This window comes from Drosophila biarmipes, chromosome 3L (assembly GCF_025231255.1).
Source record: "Drosophila biarmipes strain raj3 chromosome 3L, RU_DBia_V1.1, whole genome shotgun sequence".
NCBI lineage: Eukaryota > Metazoa > Arthropoda > Insecta > Diptera > Drosophilidae > Drosophila > Drosophila biarmipes.
Window position 1 is genome coordinate 27,525,038 of NC_066613.1, and position 20,697 is coordinate 27,545,734.

The window sequence follows — 20,697 nt, forward strand, 5'->3', positions numbered from 1 at the left end:
TGCAGCGATACGAATCAGACATGATGTGGACCGTCCGCCGAATAATGACTCATCGAATCGATCAGAACTGGAGGAGTACTTTATGGTTGTTCTTTTAATAGCCACGACGCTTTTCGGGTGTGTAACTGTGGCAAACAAAACTTAACACATACGAATTAAATACAAAGAATTTCAGGCAAAACGAACGCAAATGGGAGCCATTATCAATAAACCCCACTATCGCTATCAATGGGTAGAAAGGTGTGTATGAGGATTAACATTAAGATGTGTGTGCTTTTTATCGATTTGAAATCGTGTATAATCATTTTAAATGTGCCTGCTTCCGCTGCCCCACCGCCACGTTATAAGTCTTATCGTTATTTAAATGTTGGACTCGGTTCCAGAGAGCTTAATCATCCTTGTTTCCGGCTCCGCCGATGGTGATCTGCTTCTGCAGCTTGCTGTACTCCTCGGTGAGTCGGTCGTACTCGCGGTTGAGGCTCTCGGCCTGCGACTTTACCGCCTCCTTGTCCTTCTTCTCGCGGTTCAGATCGCCAGTGAGCTCCTGGACGCGTTCGCGCAGCTTGTTGAGCTGCAAAATTCGGATTTCGTTTGAGTTTCGATTGGGTTTTGGTTTGGTTCGGGTGTTTGGGAATGGTTATGAGGTGGGGGCTCTAGGTGGGGATACTTAGGACACTCGGGCGGTGAGTCCTTGCACACGTCTCCGCAGTCTTGACAGCTGTTTAAAGAGTTAACAAGAGGTTTTAACTTTCGAGTAGTGGCTTCGGTTTTTCAAGGCCCAACTTTGTGTTTGGGTGTGGTTTCAAAACGTTCAGCTGTGGTCAAAACAAAAGTAATTCCATGTCTATGACAAATTATGCTAGAAGCGGGCTTTGCTCCAGTCTTGGAAGTGTTGTTTTTAATCGTATTTAAGTCTCTTGGGCCAAAATAAATACAAATATTTTAGATTCCTATAACTAGATATAACTTGACTAAAATTTATCATTATTACAGTGACCTAAGATATTACGACGGATATTGTTTCAGACGACATGGAATTTGCGATTCTTTTTTTCCTACAGATTATGGGTACCCTATGTTTTGACCACACCTTCTATATGCATTGCCATATCTTTACAGCTGGTAGTAGCCAATTGAACTCCAAAGTCTTATGTGTTAGCTCTCTAGACATGCCATTCCTGGGGATCGGATGCAGGTGGTAAACAGACGGACTCACCTCGATCAAAGTGGTGTCCTCGCCGGCCTCCTTGGCCTTCTCGGTCTTCTTGTCCTCCATCAGCGACCTGGCGGCCGCGGTGGCACTCTGGGCCTGCTTCATGGAGGCCTCGCTCTGGGCGAGCAGGTTGGCCTGAGCGGAGACAAGGGAGACCAGTCGCCGGATGACCAGGACCAGGAAGATGGCGAACCCGGAGATGTAGAAGTTCCTCTGGGCGCGGAACAGCTTCATGCTGTGCTGCATCTCCACGTTCAGGTGCACCTCTCCGCTCTGCTCAAAGTTGGAGTACTTCCGCATCTCGCGAATGGCCTCCAGGAGGAAGATGACGAGGAGCCCCATGATCAGGAAGAAGTATATGTGCGCCTGCTGGCCCAGCATGGAGAGGAACTTGGACTTGAAGAGCCGGTTCCACTTGTAGGGACTCAGCACGGGCAGAACCAGCAGCAGGACCAGGGCGATTTCCGCGTAGAGAAATCCAGCGATCAAAGTCCAAACCAAACTCATTTTAAATGTTTAATTAATTCCCGTTTTTCGATTTGATTTCGATTTTCACTTTTTCTTCGTCGGCCTCTGCTAATGTGCCTGAAAAATGTGTCCAAATTAGCGCTAGTTCTACGGATTCAGGACTGGCGATCGGGTGGCTATTTTTAAACTACGGCCGGAGAGCCTGCTGCTTACTTTAAATAGCAATAATTAAATCGCTGCCGTGATGAAATATGCGAATATTTTATGTAGTCACTGCTCGGCCACGTCAACTCTGTTTTTTTGTGTACAGAGGGGGCTGCCAACTCGCGCTAGCAAGTAGCTAGTAAGTAGCCAGAAAAAAGCCAAATTTGAAATTCAACATCTTGCATATTGCATATTAATTACCATTTAACCCAAAAAAAACTATACAAAAATGGCAAATAAAAAACTCAACAACTTTTCATACCTAAATATATGCTTCGATCATTTGGTACTGCTTGGAATTTATGTGTTATTGAAATTTATAAAGGAAATAGGGCTGAATCGAACGTACTCTTCTGGATATTCCTATTTTATTTTCATGAAGGAATATTTCTGGTTAAGTGTTATATAACTAACGGTTCTAAAGACAAAACGGCTAGACCAATATTTTTCAAATCACCGCACGCGTTGGCAGCCCTGTTTGCGAAGTAAACAAACTGACAGCCGGGTTGCCAGGCTGCCAGGTTTCCACCGAAATGTGCGTTCAAATTTTCTCCCCAATTAGAATCAGTTCGTTCCCCAATTTCTAGTCCCCGGAAGCGGAAACAGATAGTCCCCGAGATGTCCTACCAGAACTGGCTGAACTACCTGCAGTCGGCGGAGAAGAACTCCATGATAAGCGGGCGCGCGCGCAAGGTGCTATACAAGTTTCCGGATGGCCGGCAAATGGCCGAGGAGTACAACATGGACACGGGCATCGTGCAGAGGAGGGCCTGGAAGTCCAAGAGCAACAAGATAATGGGCGAGTCGGACTGGGAAATCGAACTGGGCGAGGAGCCCCGTCAGCTGAACTGGTCGGGCAACAAATCGCAGGGATCCGGCGACGATGCGGACTCGATTGCTGGCGGGGACTTCACCCTGCGGGAGAGCAACACTGCTCCCCTGCTCAGCAAGCGGATCACCAAGAAGAACATAGAGTGGCGCATCCGCAACATGCCCTATTCCCTGGACGTGTACAATGTAAGCGCCGATCCCGAAAAGCGGGCCATAATAGTGCGCACCTCGAACAAGAAGTACTACAAGGTCATCCCCGTACCCGACCTGGACCGCTGTGGGGTCAAGCCCTCGCAGGAGAGCCTCTCCGTGCACCACCAGTTCAACACCTTGATAGTTACCTACCAGAAGCCAGCCATCCTCTGCGAAATGGAGGCACAGGTCCTGCTCCTACTCAAAAATGTCGAAACCGAAACGGACATGGATGACCTGCTGAAGGGTCTGATGGCCAAATAAAGGACATAGATATTAGTGCAAGTATTTTTGATTAGTTCATATGATGGCTGATGCAGAAGGGTTACTTATTCTGAAGGAAAATACAGAACGTTCATATCTAAATATTTATTTGCACACTTTTGAATAATGTTAAATTATTCACAAATCAATATACTCCCTGATAGTGACCTAAATTCTATTTAATTTAGTTTACTTTAAAGCAACATTTCAATTTTGAACAAAATTCAGAACACGTAAACCTAAAAGTATAACCTCTTTAGAGCTTAATTAAATTTGGACTCAGGGGGCACTGTGTTACAAAGAGATCTCCCGAATTTAAACAAAGTCTATGGGTTTTAAGCTTCGATCCCACTTCTATTTCTGGAAACTCTCGGCCATGCCAGCATAACTGGCCAGCGAAGGAGCCGACGAGCTGGTGAACAGGCTGTAATCGAAGGAGGGCAACTCCAAGGGAGCCAGAGAGGGCAGGTCTAGATCCCCGCTGCCCGTCAGCCGGTGATTATAAGATTCTCGATCATCCTCATCCTTGGCAGGCTCGCTCCCCTTCAGCGTCTCCATTTGGGGCTCCGAGTTGGCCAATAAGTTGGGCGCCCTTGCCACCAAGGAAGAGGTAAACCTGGCATCGAAATCCTGGACTGTTTTGTCAATTGCCTTGGCCACCGACTGCGCAGATCCTCCAGATCCACTGGCTCCGTTTTCCGGCCGGAGGGGCAACATGGGACTGGTTTCCTTCAGAGGGGCAAAGTCCTTCAGCTTATTCAAGCCGTGCTGGGTCTTCCTCATCTCAATTTGGCGCAGTTTTCGCTGGAAATCCAGGGTCAATGTGTCCAGAACCTCCTTGGATTTGGGCAGAGCCACCCGTTTTTGGGCATCCTGCATGTAAATAAGCGAGGTTTCCAGGGCTTTTATGGCCTCCTCGTAGCGATGGTTCCGGATAAACCGCTCCGATCTTCGCTCGTGGAAGTGGGCCTGTGATTGTGTAAAATAACTACCTTTATAATGGGTTGAATCGGAAGTTTTCATTCTTACCAAATTAAGTGGTGCGCAGTCCATGTTTTCCCCGGTTATCTTTGTTGGATTACAGTTAAAATATAGACTATTTTACAACTTACGCTTCCCGGTAGCCAAATGTTATTAAACTTATTTCCAATGCGCTGTCTTTTGCTTTAAACAATTAAAAATACTTGTTCTTGTACAAGAACGCAATTTCCCCAAATTTCACTTTTGTTTACATATGTTTTCGCCGCGAGATGTGGCAACTCTGCCAGCAAACCTATCGATAGCTTAAACATATCGCATTAAAACTATCAAATTTAAATATTCAAATTTAATGTAACATTTAATAGACATTTTTGAAAAATGAAAATCATATAATTTATATTTAAATAGCCAACACCTAACGCCTTTTAAAGGGGTCTGCCTGTGGCCTGCTTACCCTCAGTTAGGGCGACAGAGGCGTGGACGAACACAGGCACATTGATGCCCTGTAATATGGAGAAAAGGAAGGTCAAGTAAGATATATATCAATCCAATCATAGACAAGACATACCTGCATCTTAGCTGATCTTACAAAGGCCTTATTGGAAGTCACTGTAAAAATTTGCCTGGCCATGCCGAAGCTAAAGATCTTCAGACTTCGCTCGTTCACATTGGCAGTGAAGCGTATGTGGGAGAACTCCTCGGGTATGGTTTCCACATCCGGAAACACGGTGACCCTCTTCATCAGTTCCTCGGCGCGTCTTCTCTCGCCCTCGCCACCGACAATGTCCAAAATACTTTGGAAGGCATCGCAGGCTAGTTGGCAGCAGACCAGGGTCTTCCCCTCCAGGATTTTCTCCAGCAGAGGCTTCAGCGGCGAGGCTCTTTCCCTTTCCGCTTGCTCGGTGAGCAGGGGCTCCTTGTAGACCCAATTGGCAGACCCATTGGTCAGGGCACTCACGTAGGCCAGTAGAGTGGTCACATCCAGATTCAGTTCGTTCGAGGTGGTGTTGTACAGATCCAAGTCACTGTCGGGAGAGTCCAAAGAGGCCGTTTGCACACCCATTTCCAGGAGCTCCTCATGCAGGGAGTCCTCTATTTTGTTCGAGAAGTAAAATACTATCTAAAAGCGAGTGATGAAAACAAAAACGGGGCTTTTAAATGAATTACTACCTTTGGCCTCTGGAACATGCAGAAACTCAGTTCACTGGCCTCCAGGTAATCCTCCGCCTGGTCCAAAACACTGCGGGCTCCGATGCTCACACACCCCCTGGCGGCATCCTCCACGGACTTCGAGTTCCTGGCTATCACCTTCACCCACTTCAGGCCGTTGTTGGCCACTATGTCGACCCTCAGCGGGCTATCCCTAGATTCCAGCCGGAAGACGGCATTGATGTCCACCACTCCTTGCTGCAAACGCAGTGTTTTGATGAGGAAGTCGTAGTAGACAAAGTTACTGCTGGTGATGTGGTGTTCCTTGACGGACTTTGTGGTAATCACCTTAAGGAAAACCGGCTGGTTGGTAACTTTCCAGAATTATATTAAGAGGACAAACCTTGTTGAGGAACTTTAGTTCCTGTTGAATTTTTCGCTGCACCTTGCTGACTCCCGGAAGCTCATCGAAGTCTATCAGCGCCTTTTTCAGCTCCTCGCCCAGTTTAACCTTCTTGTACGCCTCTTCGTAGAGCCTTTCCCGATCCGTCTTCTCCTCCATTTTTGCTCAGCAATATAAACAATAATCACGAAATAATTGTTCTCAACTGTCAGCTGATTCGGTGACAAGTACCCTGTTCAGACAGAGAGGGCTTCTGCCCCAGCGACCCAATTATGGGCCCTGTTTTCGAGGTCGCCGGAGTTGAAATTGTATTCAGCTTGTATTTTTATTTTAAATTCAGGAGAACTGAAGATTTTGGCGACATAAAGTTACTCTATTTTCTGGAGGTTAGCTATCAATATCGATACATAAAGTTGTTTGCGTCTGGCAACGCTGCGCGATAACGATAATTTAACCGGTTTGTATGGTCACACTATTAAAGAGATCATCAATTTCTTCAATATCAAGTATTTTTATAAAACAGTGACACTCGATAAATATCGGAACAAAAATATTTATTTTAATAGATATTTAAATAAGAAAGGGAAATAGCGGATTAGCTCCCGCTCTCCAAAAATCTCTCTCCCCACTATCGATATCAAGTATTTTTATAAAGCAGTGACACTCGATAAATATTGCGATAGAAACTCATTGTAATCGATGTATTCATACTCGATGTGTTGACCTCTCCCATCCCTACACACACTCTTTCAAATTTTTTCGGCGAGCAAAGCGGATGTGAAAAGTGAGTCTGTGAAAAATGGAGTCTGCTTGGTAATCTGCGCAACTAGAAAACTATAATCCGAAGGCATCGCTGGGGCCATGTGCTAGGGCTCCCAGTCAACCGGCAGAAGGTAAGCAAACACACCCGCTTCTAACTTTAAGCGTCTTCTGCACGAAGTATCTCCAGAAATCAGAAATGTCTGTGCTTTGGTCGCATTTGAAGCGTGCTAAACTAAGAATCAAATGCTGCTTACTAGCATCGTTAGGCGACACGACTTCCCATACTGTGGCCATGGTTTTCAAAGCAGTACAAAACAAACGCCCCAAATCGGGCTGTTCCGGCGACCTTTGTCTGCGACTGTACCTAACCTCAACTGTGCCTTCTGCTTTCAGTTCTGGGAAGGGAGGAACGCGTAGCGCTGCACCATGTATCTGTACAACCTGACGCTGCAGAAGGGCACGGGGGTGACCCACGCGGTTCACGGCAACTTCTCCGGCGGCAAGCAGCAGGAGGTTCTCCTGTCACGTGGCAAGTCGCTGGAGCTCCTGCGGCCCGACTCGAACACCGGGAAGGTGCACACCCTCCTCTCCACGGAGATCTTCGGGTGCATCCGCGCCCTGATGGCCTTTCGCCTGACTGGCGGAACCAAAGGTGAGTTCTTAAGGGGTACCACATGCCACACTAGCTGGGAGAAACTTCTTAAAGCAGGTTATGCCAGTTCCAGCACAATCTATATCACCTATAATCATAAAATCTAGTTTTTTGTTTATAATATGATCCAAATACTTTTATTTAGCCTGATAAGAACTTAATGAACACGTTTTCGGTTCAAGACAAGATAGTTGTATACATTTTTCGACAAAAAACAACAAAATTAATTATATGTTACATTTTAAAATTGACAAACGTTTATCCGAGTAGTGTAAAGAAGTATACAACACGTGTTCCACCAAAAGGTTGTAACTCTACCTTAGAGTATTCCAAATGGGGAACTGTACTTAATTGTGCATTTATTTCAAACGAATTTAGTGGTCTAATTCCTTTTTGAATACTTATTTTTATCAGATCTGCGTAGCTCTTCCCGCGTTTTTAAGATGTCTGCAGATAACCCTAAATACTTCATGTAACCACGTGGGAACTCTTCCACACAGCTACCCTAGATCATTTATTTTTAGAATGTTCAGGAATTGTGCAGAAGTGACTTTTTTAGCTACACTAAGCAATATCCAAGGTTTCTCCCGGTTAATACATAGTTTTAAGACATTTTGACATTTCCGGGCCGCACAAATCCCTATTGAGGCAACTCTTCACTAGTTGACCCCAGTACGACCTTAAAACGCGTCTAAGTGCGAGAAAAACCGAAAGACTTGGCGTCGCATTTGCCATAAACCAACTCAACGGAATGGCGAATTGAAACTTCGAGTTACACTATAAGTTGCATACACATAAAATATGAAATACTTTAAATACACGTGTCTAATATTAGGATTTCCTTTTATTTTCCAGACTACATAGTTGTTGGGTCGGACTCCGGTCGCATTGTGATCCTCGAGTATATTCCCTCCAAAAATGCGCTCGAGAAGGTGCACCAGGAGACGTTCGGCAAGTCGGGGTGCCGGCGCATTGTGCCTGGCCAGTATTTCGCCATTGATCCCAAGGGTAGAGCCGTGATGATTGGCGCCGTGGAGAAGCAAAAGCTGGCCTACATCATGAATCGGGACACGCAGGCCCGCCTGACGATCTCCTCGCCCCTGGAGGCTCACAAGTCGAACACCCTGACATACCACATGGTAGGCGTGGACGTGGGCTTCGACAACCCCATGTTTGCCTGTCTGGAGATAGACTACGAGGAGGCCGACATGGATCCATCGGGTAGGCATCGGTGCATTGTAGTGTTTAGCTCGAAGGAGGCGCTTTTATTCACAGTTTTAGTGGACTTCCCACCACGAACACTGCATGTACTTAGTGCCAGATAAAGCGCGATCACTGAACCATTGGTGTTGCTGTAATTGCCTAGCCACACTTCACTGATTTGTGACCCACACTTAAAAATCCCAGAACATCATTTTTGTAGTTAAATATTCCTGTTCCTTGCATTTCAATTAGTACAACCAGTTACTTATGCCGTTTGTAAACCAATTACTAACCTATACCTCTTCTTTTTACTCCAGGTGACGCCGCCCAGCGCACTCAGCAGACGCTTACCTTCTACGAGTTGGATCTCGGCTTGAACCACGTGGTTCGCAAGTACTCGGAGCCCTTGGAAGAGCACGCCAATTTCTTGGTCTCTGTGCCCGGCGGCAATGACGGTCCCTCGGGCGTGCTCATCTGCTCGGAGAACTATCTGACCTACAAGAATCTCGGCGATCAACACGACATCCGTTGTCCCATTCCGCGCAGGAGGAACGATCTGGACGACCCCGAAAGGGGCATGATCTTCATCTGCTCGGCCACGCATCGCACCAAGAGCATGTACTTCTTCCTGCTGCAAACCGAGCAGGGAGACATCTTCAAGATTACCCTAGAGACGGACGATGATGTGGTGTCCGAGATCAAGCTAAAGTACTTCGACACAGTGCCTCCGGCAACGGCCATGTGTGTGCTGAAGACGGGTTTCCTGTTCGTGGCCAGCGAGTTCGGCAACCAGTAAGTGTCTACTTCAAATATTGCCTCTTAGCCTTGCTACATTTATTTTCATGGAAGATACTAATTAAACCATTTTCTCATTTTAGCTACCTGTATCAAATTGCCCACCTGGGTGACGATGATGACGAGCCGGAGTTCAGTTCCGCCATGCCCTTGGAGGAGGGTGAAACCTTCTTCTTTGCGCCACGTGCCCTGAAGAATCTGGTCTTGGTGGATGAACTGCCCTCGTTCGCCCCGATCATCACTTCGCAGGTGGCCGATCTTGCCAACGAGGACACCCCTCAGTTGTACGTCCTTTGCGGCCGAGGACCGCGTTCCACTCTGCGAGTCCTCCGCCACGGCCTGGAGGTCTCCGAGATGGCCGTGTCCGAGCTGCCCGGTAATCCCAATGCGGTTTGGACTGTGAAAAAACGAGCTGATGGTGAGTGTGCACTCATGTAAATCCTGATTTCTAGGCTAAGATTAGAGTAAGACTGAAACGTGGCTAATAACTCAACTGGTGCATTGATACAGATCGAGATATAGATTACACATAGCTTTACACGATTCCAAACAAGTCCCACAAGTTATCAACCACCAGTTCTCTCTTATTTCAGGCGCTTAAACACAGACGTCAATTGTGTGAACTATCGAAAAAGACAAGCGATTTGAGAGAACTTTCTCTCGTTTGTGTAAATTTAACTTGTCTTTTGTGAAGCGATAGGTAAGGCAACATTTATCCAGCTCATAAGTCAGATACTACTACTACCCAAAAAAAAAAAAACAGAACACTCAAAGCTAAATTTAAGCCAGTCGGACATTGAACATGATGCGATATTTATCAACCGTGTTTCAGCTGAATTATCCATTGATTACAACTTGATAAACTGATTATCCAATGTCTCATTTGATAGGCAATCCTTTTGCTGGTTGATTTGTTTTCCCAATACTCACCACCAAAGTTCTGTTCTGTTCCCCTACTTTTAGACGAGTTCGATGCCTACATCATCGTGTCCTTCGTGAATGCCACTCTGGTTCTGAGTATTGGCGAGACCGTCGAGGAAGTCACGGACAGTGGATTCCTGGGCACCACCCCCACACTTTGCTGCGCCGCCCTGGGGGACGATGCCTTGGTCCAGGTGTACCCCGATGGCATTCGGCACATCCGCTCGGATAAGCGTGTCAATGAGTGGAAGGCTCCGGGCAAGAAGTCGATCACCAAGTGTGCCGTCAACCAGCGCCAGGTGGTCATTACCTTGTCGGGCAGGGAGTTGGTCTACTTCGAAATGGATCCGGTAAGCATTCTCTTTTGCTTTTCAAAGTTCAAAATATATTGCTGTGATGACAAAAACACGAAAAGAACAATCATGTTGAGACACTATGTGTCCTGCAGTGCTGAGCTCTAAAATCAAGAAAAATCCTTGTCCTTTAATCATTATGAAACTAATGGGGACAATTTATCCTTGCAGACTGGAGAGCTGAACGAATACACCGAACGCTCTGAAATGCCGGCTGAGATCATGTGCATGGCCCTGGGCACTGTTCCCGAGGGTGAGCAGCGGTCTTGGTTCTTGGCAGTTGGCCTGGCGGACAATACCGTGCGTATCCTGTCCCTGGATCCCAACAACTGCCTTACCCCCTGCTCCATGCAAGCGTTGCCTTCGCCAGCCGAATCCCTTTGCTTGGTGGAAATGGGCCACACAGAGAGCACTACTCAAGGTGCCATGGATGAAGATGCTCCCGCCCAGCGTAGTGGCAGCAATAAGGGAACCATTTACCTGAACATTGGCCTGAGCAACGGTGTCCTGCTGAGGACTGTTCTGGATCCTGTCTCCGGAGATTTAGCAGACACTAGAACTCGATATCTGGGTTCCCGCCCTGTGAAGCTCTTCCGGATCAAGATGCAGGGCGCAGAAGCTGTGCTGGCCATGTCCAGCAGAACCTGGTTGTCGTACTACCACCAGAATCGCTTCCATTTGACACCTCTGTCCTACGAAACCCTGGAATACGCTTCCGGCTTCTCCAGTGAGCAGTGCAGCGAAGGCATAGTGGCCATATCCACCAACACATTGAGGATCTTGGCGCTGGAAAAACTGGGAGCGGTATTCAATCAAGTGGCATTCCCCTTGCAGTACACTCCCCGTACCTTTGTAATCCACCCGGACACGGGTCGCATGCTGATTGCGGAAACGGATCACAATGCCTACACAGAAGATACGAAGACCGCTCGAAAGGAGCAGATGGCCGAGGAGATGCGCAGTGCGGCGGGCGACGAGGAGAGGGAGTTGGCCCGCGAAATGGCCAATGCGTTTATCAGCGAAGTCCTTCCCGAGGATGTGTTCTCGTCACCCAAGGCCGGATTGGGTCTGTGGGCCTCGCAAATCCGTTGCCTGGACGCCATGCACGGCCAGACGATGTTCAGCGTGCCGCTGACCCAAAACGAGGCCATTATGTCGATGGCCATGCTCAAGTTCTCCATAGCAGCAGATGGTCGGTACTACCTGGCTGTGGGAATCGCAAAGGATCTTCAGCTGAATCCCAGGATCTCGCAAGGCGGCTGCATAGACATTTACAAAATCGATCCCACCTGCTCGAGCCTAGAGTTTATGCATCGCACGGAGATTGATGAGATTCCGGGAGCCCTGTGTGGCTTCCAAGGTCGTTTGCTGGCCGGCTGCGGACGGATGTTGAGGATCTATGATTACGGCAAGAAGAAAATGCTGCGCAAGTGCGAGAACAAACACATTCCCTACCAGATTGTCAACATCCAAGCCATGGGTCATCGGGTTTACGTGTCGGATGTCCAGGAATCTGTATTTTTCATACGCTATCGTCGCGCCGAGAATCAATTGATCATTTTCGCCGATGACACTCATCCTCGGTGGGTGACGGCCACTACTCTGCTGGATTACGACACCATAGCCATTGCTGATAAGTTTGGCAACTTGAGCATTCAGCGACTGCCTCATTCGGTGACGGATGATGTGGATGAGGATCCCACTGGCACCAAATCCCTGTGGGATCGTGGCTTGTTGTCTGGTGCTTCGCAGAAGTCGGAGAACATATGCTCCTTCCATGTGGGCGAGATCATCATGTCGCTGCAGAAGGCAACCCTCATTCCTGGAGGTTCAGAGGCCCTCATATACGCCACATTGAGTGGTACGGTGGGAGCTTTCGTTCCTTTTACCAGTCGCGAGGATTACGACTTCTTCCAGCACTTGGAGATGCACATGCGCAACGAGAATCCCCCGCTTTGTGGCCGCGATCATCTCAGCTACCGGAGCTCGTACTATCCGGTGAAGAATGTCCTGGATGGCGATCTCTGCGAGCAGTACCTGTCCATTGAGGCAGCGAAGCAGAAGAGTATCGCCGGGGACATGTTCCGCACTCCCAATCAGATCTGCAAGAAGCTAGAGGACATACGCACGCGCTATGCCTTCTAAGGTGAGTTAAAACCGAAAATCTTTGGTAGTCTGTTGGGTTTTTGTGATGACATAGCTATTTTACCTTGGGACACCTATGAAATGCCTTGATTAGCGTAAATTTTGGTAACTGATAAAGCATTGAAAATAAAATAATTATATTATAAAACAAGACTAACTACATATTCCTATGTTTTTCAGATCGAGCAGGAAAGAAGAACAAAAGCTTAATAGGAACTAATCTTGCTGAATTGGGTAAGTTGGTTTTTATATCGAAAATTGGTTGCATCTTAAATAAATAAAGTAAAGCAAACATTTATTTTGAATGATGATTTACGATTTACCTTGGGACACCTATGAACAAACTTGATTAGTGTAAAGTTACTTTTTCTGATACAAAAATTATTTAAAATATTATTTACAATTCAAACCTTATTGTTAATTTTTACCCTTCCTTAATCTTACAGTTCAAACTAACGAAATCGCCAAACGCTGCCCTTATAACGTTTTTAAGGTAAGAACTAAACCCGAATTAGTTTCCTTTTTTTTAAGAAGTACAATGATGTTATTTACATATGTTAGACTAATGAAATGATTTGATTGTAAATTAGTAACTGAGGAGATTATAAATTTTGTTATTTATTTGTTTTACCTTCTTAATTTTAAAACCCTTTTTAAACATTTTTTATTTGATTGCAGTTGCATCAGGAGAACTCCAATGACTTTACATTCGGACTGTTTGCAAGGTAAGAATTATAGTAAGTTCAAACAAATACATCATTAGCAAACTAACTCAATGATGTTATTTACATATGTTAGACTAATGAAATGATTTGATTTTAAATTAGTAACTGAGCTAAAAAAACTTATTTACTGATTGGTAAAATACTTAATAAAGTAAATTAATGGAATATCTTCTGTTCAATTCCAGATCTTATGTTGGGGTATGTGGCGCATAATTTAAAACAAATCATACATTAGGTAAGTTGATCATCAAAACTCCCGCATTAAATTAAAACTAATTCAAACGTTCTTTCTCTTACAGTCTGTACATCTATACCAACTAATTGCACATTAAATCACCGATCAACCACTAATCGACTGCCGCCTATTTATATTAGCATAAGCGTTGCAAATTCGACTTTTTGCACAGCCTAAATATAATCATCGTAGTGTAAGCGATTTCTAAATAAAAGCAATTAAACGAACCGAGGAATGTGAGGTGATTTGTTGTCGGGTTTTCCGCGAAGACGAGACCGTTTTGCATAATTCAAGCTGATGTTCGCCTGTCTTGCTGGGGCCTTATTACGGCCATTACCATGTGTCTTGGCCACAACATCTCGGCCTTGTTTGCACTGCTCTTCGTTTTCCCGGCTCGCAGTCCCGTTATGGGACGGCAGATATTTGCTAAACGCCTCGTTTTCCATCCGCCCGGCATGTACGCAAAATCGTTGTAATTTGTTATGTTTGCGGCATAAGCACAGTAGTTATGCAAATTGTCTGGCGGCCGGTGGCCGGATCACTTGCCAAACGGGGCGAGTGAGGCAGTGCTGGGCGGTTGCCTCGTTGGTAGCTGACATTAAGGAGGCTGTATCTTTAATACAATTTAGAATTTAAATTCAAAGCAAAAATAATATCTTAAAATGGTAGTGCCATTTATTAACTTGCTATGCGTTTTATAAGTAAAAAATCAGTTGAGCGGCCCAGTTGTGGTCTTAAGAACACAACTTAAATATTTCAAATTTATTTAAATTATATATTCCAAATTTTTAGGGTACCACAAATATGAATTGTACATTGTTCTTGTCGCGAAATTCGGACATCTCTGATGTTCTGCTGTCTGGGTCTTGAAGAATTCACAGAAGCAGCCCCTGCCGATCTCAAAAGAGAGCTGTGTGCCATCTGGTTAAACGATTTATTAACTTCATTTCTAGATCATTAGATCGCATAACACGGACATTCATCACTTGGCACTGGTTTTTCTCGGTTTTGCTCTTTTTTCTGGCTGTTTTTGCCAGACTGGCACGCAAGCGCAATCTGCGATCTCTAGGAGGCATCTACGCATGCAGTTCGCGCCGCCTTTCCTGCTCAGTTCCTCTGGCCAAAGCGATCTGTGCCTTTGATAAGGACAATCAACGCTTGGCGCAAACACTTGGCACCCCCAGACCAAAAATAAAGGAACAAGAAAGCAACCTGCCCTGCAACACCTGCCACGCCCCTTTGTGCGGCGCCTTGGAGCGGTTGCCATTTCTGGGATTTCTGCTCGCGCTGGGGACTTCGAGACGGGGAGACGGGCGAGATGAGCAGATGCCCAGCTGGAGATAAGACAAGGCGACCCCAGTCTCCGAGTCCTCGGAGTGCTGCTGGCTTGGCTGTTTAGCCGTCGAAATGGGGACTGTGATGGCAAGGTATTTGAACATTATTTCTATATTTAAATATTTTAAATATCAATAAGATATATAAATTGTAAATATTCTGATATTTATGTTAAATTGGTTAAAGGTAATCTTAAAATTCGAATTGTAATAACAATTTATATTTATGTTATGCTGTTGATCTATACATTTTTCTGAAGTATAGTCATCAAATATATTTCGGAATAGCTGACTTAAGATATCCCACATTTAATACTAGAAATTCCCGGCTAAGTTTTGATGGTTTCTCCATCACTGATCCCTTGTTGTGGGGCGTGAGTTCGGACCGCGCGCACTCGTCGATATCAGCGCTTGGTGATCGCTATCTGCTCTGCAAGATCGCGGATTCGGATTCCCATTTGCAGGGTTCCCGGGCCCGCAGATGCTTATCATCTCAAATGGCTTGCGTGATAAAACTTCGCACGAAGTGCCCCACGATCTGGGGACTTTTTCAAGCAATGGGTGTTAACGCTGCAACTTTTCAGCTGTCCGCCGCTTGCGTGTGAGAATTCCAGCGAAATTCTGCCGGACACGCCGAGATTTTAATCAGATGTCTGGACCGGAGTCTGGATGCGAGGAGGATGGCGGACTCAGGATAGAACCGAGAGAGAACCAGCTAGGCCGACACTTTCCCTGTGTGCGCACTGCGAGTTAAAGGCCCATTCGCCAGTCACGTCTTTTCACAGTTAGCAACTTTATTAAAACTAACGGGCATGGCAAATAATTAAAACGCAGCGGAAAATTGCAAATTGCCTGCCGCGTAATAAATAGAATCATCAGAGCGGTTGGCGGATCCCAAGGGGAGTTCCTGAGGCTGAGACTGGGACGGGGACCCGGCCTCATCAGCATCGCCAACAACATCATCATCATCAGCGGAAGGCAGCAGCGGCAGCATTATTTTAATTCACTTAGCATCGCTCACGTTGGTTTTGGTGGCACGCGAAAAAATAGGCGAATATGGTTAATACTAATTAGTTAATCCTCGAGAAATTAGAAGCAAAGAAGAAATCCAATAGTAAAAATATGAATGAAATATCCGAGAGCGAATTCTTCAGAGCTAGAAAAAAAGCATACAACTTGAAGAAATATAGGAGCGCGAATTCTTCAGAGCCAGAGAAACCAACATAGAGTTATTGAAGAAATTACAAGAGAGCGAATTCTTCAGATCCAGAGAAACCCACATCGGATCGGAAAATTCGCGAATTCTTGAGAAATTAACAAGTTAGCTTTAATCATCATACGTTTTTGTTCTATTTTTTATAGTAAGGGTCTGTATAAGAAGTTCTTGGTTCGGAGTCCATAGAGTCCATAATCCAAATAAAGAATTTTTCTCAGTGCCTGTCTTGGGGCCCGCTTGCCTTCTCTCTGGCCTTAGCGCAGACATGTGAGCTTCAGCTGGGGCTCTGAAGACTGAATCTGAGGCTAAGGCTCCGACTTAGCCGGCTGCTGGCAGCTCGACAAACCAATTATAAAGCGTAGAGTTTGATGTGCACGTGTTGGGAGAGATTGCGATTGGGAGAGGCTGCGATCGCGATCTCTAACCCGCGGCGGGTATATCCAATGTATAAATCGGCCAGCGGCCAATTATGTGCGATAAGAACTGAGCAGGCGAATTAGCTGCAATCTGAGATCAGCGGAGGAAAGTGGGTGAAAGATGGTGAGTGCTGAGGTAAAAAGCAAGTGGATCACAAAAGTGATTTCAATAGCGGACCTATGGAGCTTAAATGAATAGAAATTACTATAGTTACAGTGAAGAATTTCTGGCTATTTATTTGATAAGGACATTAAACCCTCCATTTAAATGATTAGATAATCTAGGACACTGATATGCAACAAGGTAGTATATTAGACCTTTGATTGGCCTTTCTCAGCCTTGCTCTGATCTAGCTATATTTTTCCTTGGCAGTGTCATCATATAGTCGGCTACGACCACCTGATCGCTTGCAAGTTGCAACATATAAACTGCTGACCGTCAAGGGGGAAAAACGAGGTGGTTTGCGAAGGGGCAGAGTGACACTCACATGCGGCAGAGCCCCGAGCCCACAAGTCCACAACTGTTGATTGCTGTCAGCAATCTTTCCCCATGATTCAAAACTCGTCGTCGCTGCTTTTTGCTTTTGCGGCTTTCTGTGGTTCTTGGGACTGGGACCTGACCCCATTCAATGTCATTAACTCGGCCCAAGGTCTGTTTGCTTTTGAGGCTAGCCCCAAAGACTCTGGCAATTTCGCATAATTGGCTGAAAATTATGAAATGCTACGGGGGACCAATCGCAGTCTCCTCGTTGCGGTGGCATCTTCATTTCATTCGATGCCTTCTGAACTCCGGTGAACTCCCTCCTGCAGGCCACACTTACAGAAAATACTGCCAAGTACTGATTTCTCAATAGTAAAATATGGCATACCTATTATCTTTAACTTGGCCTGTCATAAGGTCAATTATAAAAAATATATATTAAAATATTTACTTATAAAATGGTGGGAAATACATTTCCTCACATAAACAGTGTAAATACAAAAATAATTTGTTTTTTAAGGTGGATAATGTAAATCTGAAAGTGCTTCATATCCCCACCTAGGATTCCCACAGTGACCATTCTTCGCCCAGCTTGTCAGCGGCCCATCGTTCCGTCGAGTCCAACTGTTCGCCCCCGGGCCAAAGACATCTTCATGGGAGCGGACTCAGCTGCTCGACTTCCTTTCACCGACGGTCCCAACTGTAAACGTTCCAGTCACTTAGTCAACAATCTGTTGCATCTAATTGTCTTTGCAACAAATTACTCAATTCCAGTTGGATGCTGAAAGGAGATCGGAGGCGATTCGGATTCCGATTCAGATGCGGATGCAGATGGATGGAGATGGACAACGAGAACCAGAACGAGATCCCAGCGACGACCGGCTGGCCAACAGGTTTGACATAATTTTCACTTTAGTTTGTTTTTAAAAGCACAAATTTGCACGCAGCTGAGGGATCCCGATCCCCGAGAAGTGATCTCTACCAGGACGATAATGATAATGATGATGGCGCTGCGTCGAGTAACTCAATCGCAAAGTCCCACATGGACTGCGATCCCATCTCCTCGATGAGTCAAACCTGCACTTTGGAGGGCGTGGCGCACTTCCGCAAGTAATTTGCTGCGGTTTTGGCGGGGATCGGGGTGGTGGTCTTATAATGGAACATTTTAATGCTGAAACCGATGCTTAAAATCAAAGTCATAAGGAAGGGAACCAGGCAAAAAGTGGGTACAGTGGAGGAGAGTTAACGTTTTTTGCAAAACATTTCAATATATGTTTATTATTTTCAAATAAATGTGTTAGAAAATGTCTTCAAAATAAGTTAAATTAAATTCATATAAATCTCCAAATATTTTTACTCTAATCTTGAAAGTTCTGATTAGGTTTCGAGGGCTTTTCAGGGGCCTCAGCTCCATTGTGCGGCGATGATGGGGACAATAATGGTGCTGTCGAGAGTGCAGTTGCCACAGTCGCAAGATAAATACATAAAGCAACCCGATCAGTCGCACACGGAGATCATCAACGCAGAGCACGAAACATGGCCCAGATGGATCCGATGGATCCGATGGAGCCGACGCATCCGACGGATGGTTAATGGAGGAGGGCAAAAACTTGCCAACGGAGACACGTCAACAATGAGGCATAAAAACGGGAGCAAGTCGCATGCAACATAATTGAAAGCAATTTGTGGTCCTGAGTCAGAATCTGAATCTGGTTCGGTGCCCGGTCTCCCGGCCCCACATCTTTCGGATCGCAGGTCCCAGCGTCGGCATAAGCATTACATTGATTGCCATTGCCCCACACTCGCTGCACACTTCAGCCATTCGAGTCCACCCATCCCCCAGCCAATCCAATCCATCCGCTCGTTCATTCATTCATTCACTTGCCCAGCCAGTCACTCACTCACTCGCTCACTCCATCAGTCACACGTGTTGTTTGTCAATCTGGAGCATGGGGATCGCACACTTTTGCACCGGGAAAAATATGCTCAGACTTTTGTTAATTTATTTGTTGGGTGATCAGAAAACAGCAATCCGTAAGCTAAGTGTCCCGAAATTAGGCCAGCAGACTCTAGAGGTTTTTCTTTTCTTCAGCTTTGTTCGGATATTAATTTGATAGTTTTGTAGCTTGTTTTTCTTCCAGTGCATCGCTGCAGAAATCACCAGAAGGCGAACGGCTGCTCGAGTGGAGCGGAAGTCGCTTAGTTCCGGCGAAGGCAGCCCCATTCGCAGTCCATCTTCATTTTCCTGCCACCTGAAGCACTCATTTCCCAGCTCCAGAACCAAAGATGTTGTATCTTTCACTTAGATGGGGTTGTGTCGCCTGTTGCGCAACGGTGGCAATGTCTTTGATTTGTATCTTTGACGTCGTGGTCGCTGCTACTTCCAAAAGTAATTGCAAACAGCTGAGCCACATGTGGGGCCAGTTGGATTTCCATTTTGGAATTGCCTTTCCCAAAATTCCTGGGTTGTGCAAGATTTTTGGTAGTAAATGCTCTATTTGCGGGCTGCCCGATTTGATTAAACCATTTTCTGACGCTTGTGTAGTTCTTTTGTAGTTTAATTAGCAGAGAAGTGATTTATTAACTTTTCATCACAGAAATGAGCCTTATCTAGCCCACAAAAGTAAACGTTTTATGGAGCAATAGTTCTTGTTTTTTAAATAAAGCAAGGAATGGACAGGCCTTCATCTCCGAACACTAACTTACTTTAAAGTTAACTGAAATTTAATAAGCAGATAATTTGACCGTGGCAACCGGCAATCTGTGAACCATAAAACTCAGGGTTGAGTCCGTGACGAATTCCCTCCTCGTTGCTGTTTTGCCATCGCACTTTTGGGGTCACTTCGCTCGAGATAAGCTCCGCTGAGCAGTCGACATGGGGCCTTTGGGAGGGTATTGGATACACAAGTACTACGTACGTTGGATACTCAGTACACTCGCATCCCCGTCCGAGAGCAGCACACGCATGTGTGATCCATGCAAAAGCCACTTCCTAAAGACGTCGGGGCTTTATTCTGCTGTCCGCCAGACAATGAATGAAATGATGTTGTTACTACATAAGAAACTCTGCGGAGCTGAAGTTGCACACTTGGCTGAACCTCGTTTCTGAATACCCCGCCTGCATGTGTTGAGATTAATTTGAAGAACTGTCAGGTAGATATTCTGAGGCGGGTAACCCAACATCTTTTGGGATCGAAACCCATCTCGAGTAATTATAGTTGTTACTATGATTTGGGGCATCGGAATTCATCAGCTTAGTAGCGAAGATATTGGCCAAATCGCTTTCGATTTGCCCCAGTGCAATTTGAATGCCGTCTCCACGCGTTTTTGCCCACTTAGCATTTAAATTGTGGACTGGAACGCACAAGGCGAGCTGCAGTGGGGCTGAAATCCAGGTGCTGCAGGCCTGTGATCTCAGCTCGGATTGAACAGCTGTTGCCCAGCTAATGCTCATGCTAATGCCAAATCGCGCATACGCCTCGTTGTGCGGCCGAGCGTGGCCCATCGCCTGTGTTTGCTTAGGTGGCCCCAGTAATTCAAGTGCAGTGCCCATCAATAAAGTGAAATTTGTTGGCTGGTCTCGGAGCTTCTGCCCCGCCGCGCTGCCACAGGGTCCACATGAGTGCGGCACAATATCCACACACTCGTGTTTATTTCCAACAGCAGCAGCTGAGCCGCAGCAACCGGACGCACGTGTTCATTTTCATTTGGCGCAGAGAGCCCAACAACGATAAACAGCCGTAGCCGTGCACTG

At 45.9% G+C, this 20,697-nt stretch overlaps 5 protein-coding genes and 4 non-coding genes across 13 annotated transcripts; 6 read left to right on the forward strand and 3 right to left on the reverse strand.

Moving 5' to 3' along the window:
- Window positions 1-76: 76 nt before the first annotated feature.
- LOC108030880 (B-cell receptor-associated protein 31) lies at window positions 77-2,012 on the reverse strand. The gene is made up of 3 exons (XM_017104049.3): window positions 1,895-2,012; window positions 1,217-1,798; window positions 77-571 (listed from the first exon to the last, which is right to left on the reverse strand). The coding sequence occupies exons 2-3, from the start codon at window positions 1,718-1,720 to the stop codon at window positions 389-391; spliced, it is 687 nt and encodes a 228-aa protein (XP_016959538.1). The 5' UTR covers window positions 1,721-1,798; window positions 1,895-2,012; the 3' UTR covers window positions 77-388.
- Window positions 2,013-2,365: 353 nt separating this feature from the next.
- Window positions 2,366-3,193, forward strand: LOC108030912 (protein DPCD). The gene has a single exon (XM_017104106.3). It carries the CDS (start codon window positions 2,504-2,506, stop codon window positions 3,170-3,172), a length of 669 nt encoding a protein of 222 aa, XP_016959595.1. The 5' UTR covers window positions 2,366-2,503; the 3' UTR covers window positions 3,173-3,193.
- A 69-nt stretch (window positions 3,194-3,262) lies between these two features.
- LOC108030901 (uncharacterized) lies at window positions 3,263-4,423 on the reverse strand. 2 transcript variants are annotated; one of them, XM_017104093.3, is made up of 2 exons: window positions 4,285-4,423; window positions 3,263-4,121 (listed from the first exon to the last, which is right to left on the reverse strand). In XM_017104093.3, the coding sequence occupies exon 2, from the start codon at window positions 4,049-4,051 to the stop codon at window positions 3,527-3,529; it is 525 nt and encodes a 174-aa protein (XP_016959582.1). In that variant the 5' UTR covers window positions 4,052-4,121; window positions 4,285-4,423; the 3' UTR covers window positions 3,263-3,526. The 2 variants fall into 2 exon arrangements, with proteins under 2 accessions (XP_016959582.1, XP_016959572.1); XM_017104083.3 differs by having other exon boundaries at window positions 3,263-4,141; window positions 4,202-4,421.
- A 61-nt stretch (window positions 4,424-4,484) lies between these two features.
- On the reverse strand, window positions 4,485-6,098 carry LOC108030893 (UPF0415 protein C7orf25 homolog). Its single transcript, XM_017104072.3, has 4 exons — window positions 5,706-6,098; window positions 5,324-5,650; window positions 4,722-5,273; window positions 4,485-4,656 (listed from the first exon to the last, which is right to left on the reverse strand). The coding sequence occupies exons 1-4, from the start codon at window positions 5,862-5,864 to the stop codon at window positions 4,579-4,581; spliced, it is 1,116 nt and encodes a 371-aa protein (XP_016959561.1). The 5' UTR covers window positions 5,865-6,098; the 3' UTR covers window positions 4,485-4,578.
- A 339-nt stretch (window positions 6,099-6,437) lies between these two features.
- Window positions 6,438-13,723, forward strand: LOC108030433 (splicing factor 3B subunit 3). Of its 4 annotated transcripts, XM_044094887.2 has the most exons (12): window positions 6,439-6,598; window positions 6,861-7,119; window positions 7,975-8,340; window positions 8,640-9,114; window positions 9,201-9,535; window positions 10,081-10,388; window positions 10,563-12,537; window positions 12,717-12,770; window positions 12,983-13,029; window positions 13,215-13,261; window positions 13,447-13,496; window positions 13,561-13,723. In XM_044094887.2, the coding sequence occupies exons 2-7, from the start codon at window positions 6,894-6,896 to the stop codon at window positions 12,534-12,536; spliced, it is 3,684 nt and encodes a 1,227-aa protein (XP_043950822.1). In that variant the 5' UTR covers window positions 6,439-6,598; window positions 6,861-6,893; the 3' UTR covers window position 12,537; window positions 12,717-12,770; window positions 12,983-13,029; window positions 13,215-13,261; window positions 13,447-13,496; window positions 13,561-13,723. The 4 variants fall into 4 exon arrangements, with proteins under 4 accessions (XP_043950823.1, XP_016958821.1, XP_043950822.1 ...); XM_050886033.1 differs by lacking the exon at window positions 13,447-13,496; XM_044094888.2 differs by lacking the exons at window positions 12,717-12,770; window positions 12,983-13,029; window positions 13,215-13,261; window positions 13,447-13,496; window positions 13,561-13,723 and having other exon boundaries at window positions 6,438-6,598; window positions 10,563-12,538.
- LOC122819070 (small nucleolar RNA Me28S-Gm3113) lies at window positions 12,573-12,654 on the forward strand. The gene has a single exon (XR_006368521.1). It is a non-coding gene; the product is annotated as a small nucleolar RNA Me28S-Gm3113 (small nucleolar RNA).
- LOC122819071 (small nucleolar RNA Me28S-Gm3113) lies at window positions 12,834-12,914 on the forward strand. The gene has a single exon (XR_006368522.1). It is a non-coding gene; the product is annotated as a small nucleolar RNA Me28S-Gm3113 (small nucleolar RNA).
- Window positions 13,069-13,139, forward strand: LOC122819084 (small nucleolar RNA Me28S-Cm788). The gene has a single exon (XR_006368535.1). It is a non-coding gene; the product is annotated as a small nucleolar RNA Me28S-Cm788 (small nucleolar RNA).
- Window positions 13,304-13,376, forward strand: LOC122819085 (small nucleolar RNA Me28S-Cm788). Its single transcript, XR_006368536.1, has one exon. It is a non-coding gene; the product is annotated as a small nucleolar RNA Me28S-Cm788 (small nucleolar RNA).
- Window positions 13,724-20,697: the final 6,974 nt, after the last annotated feature.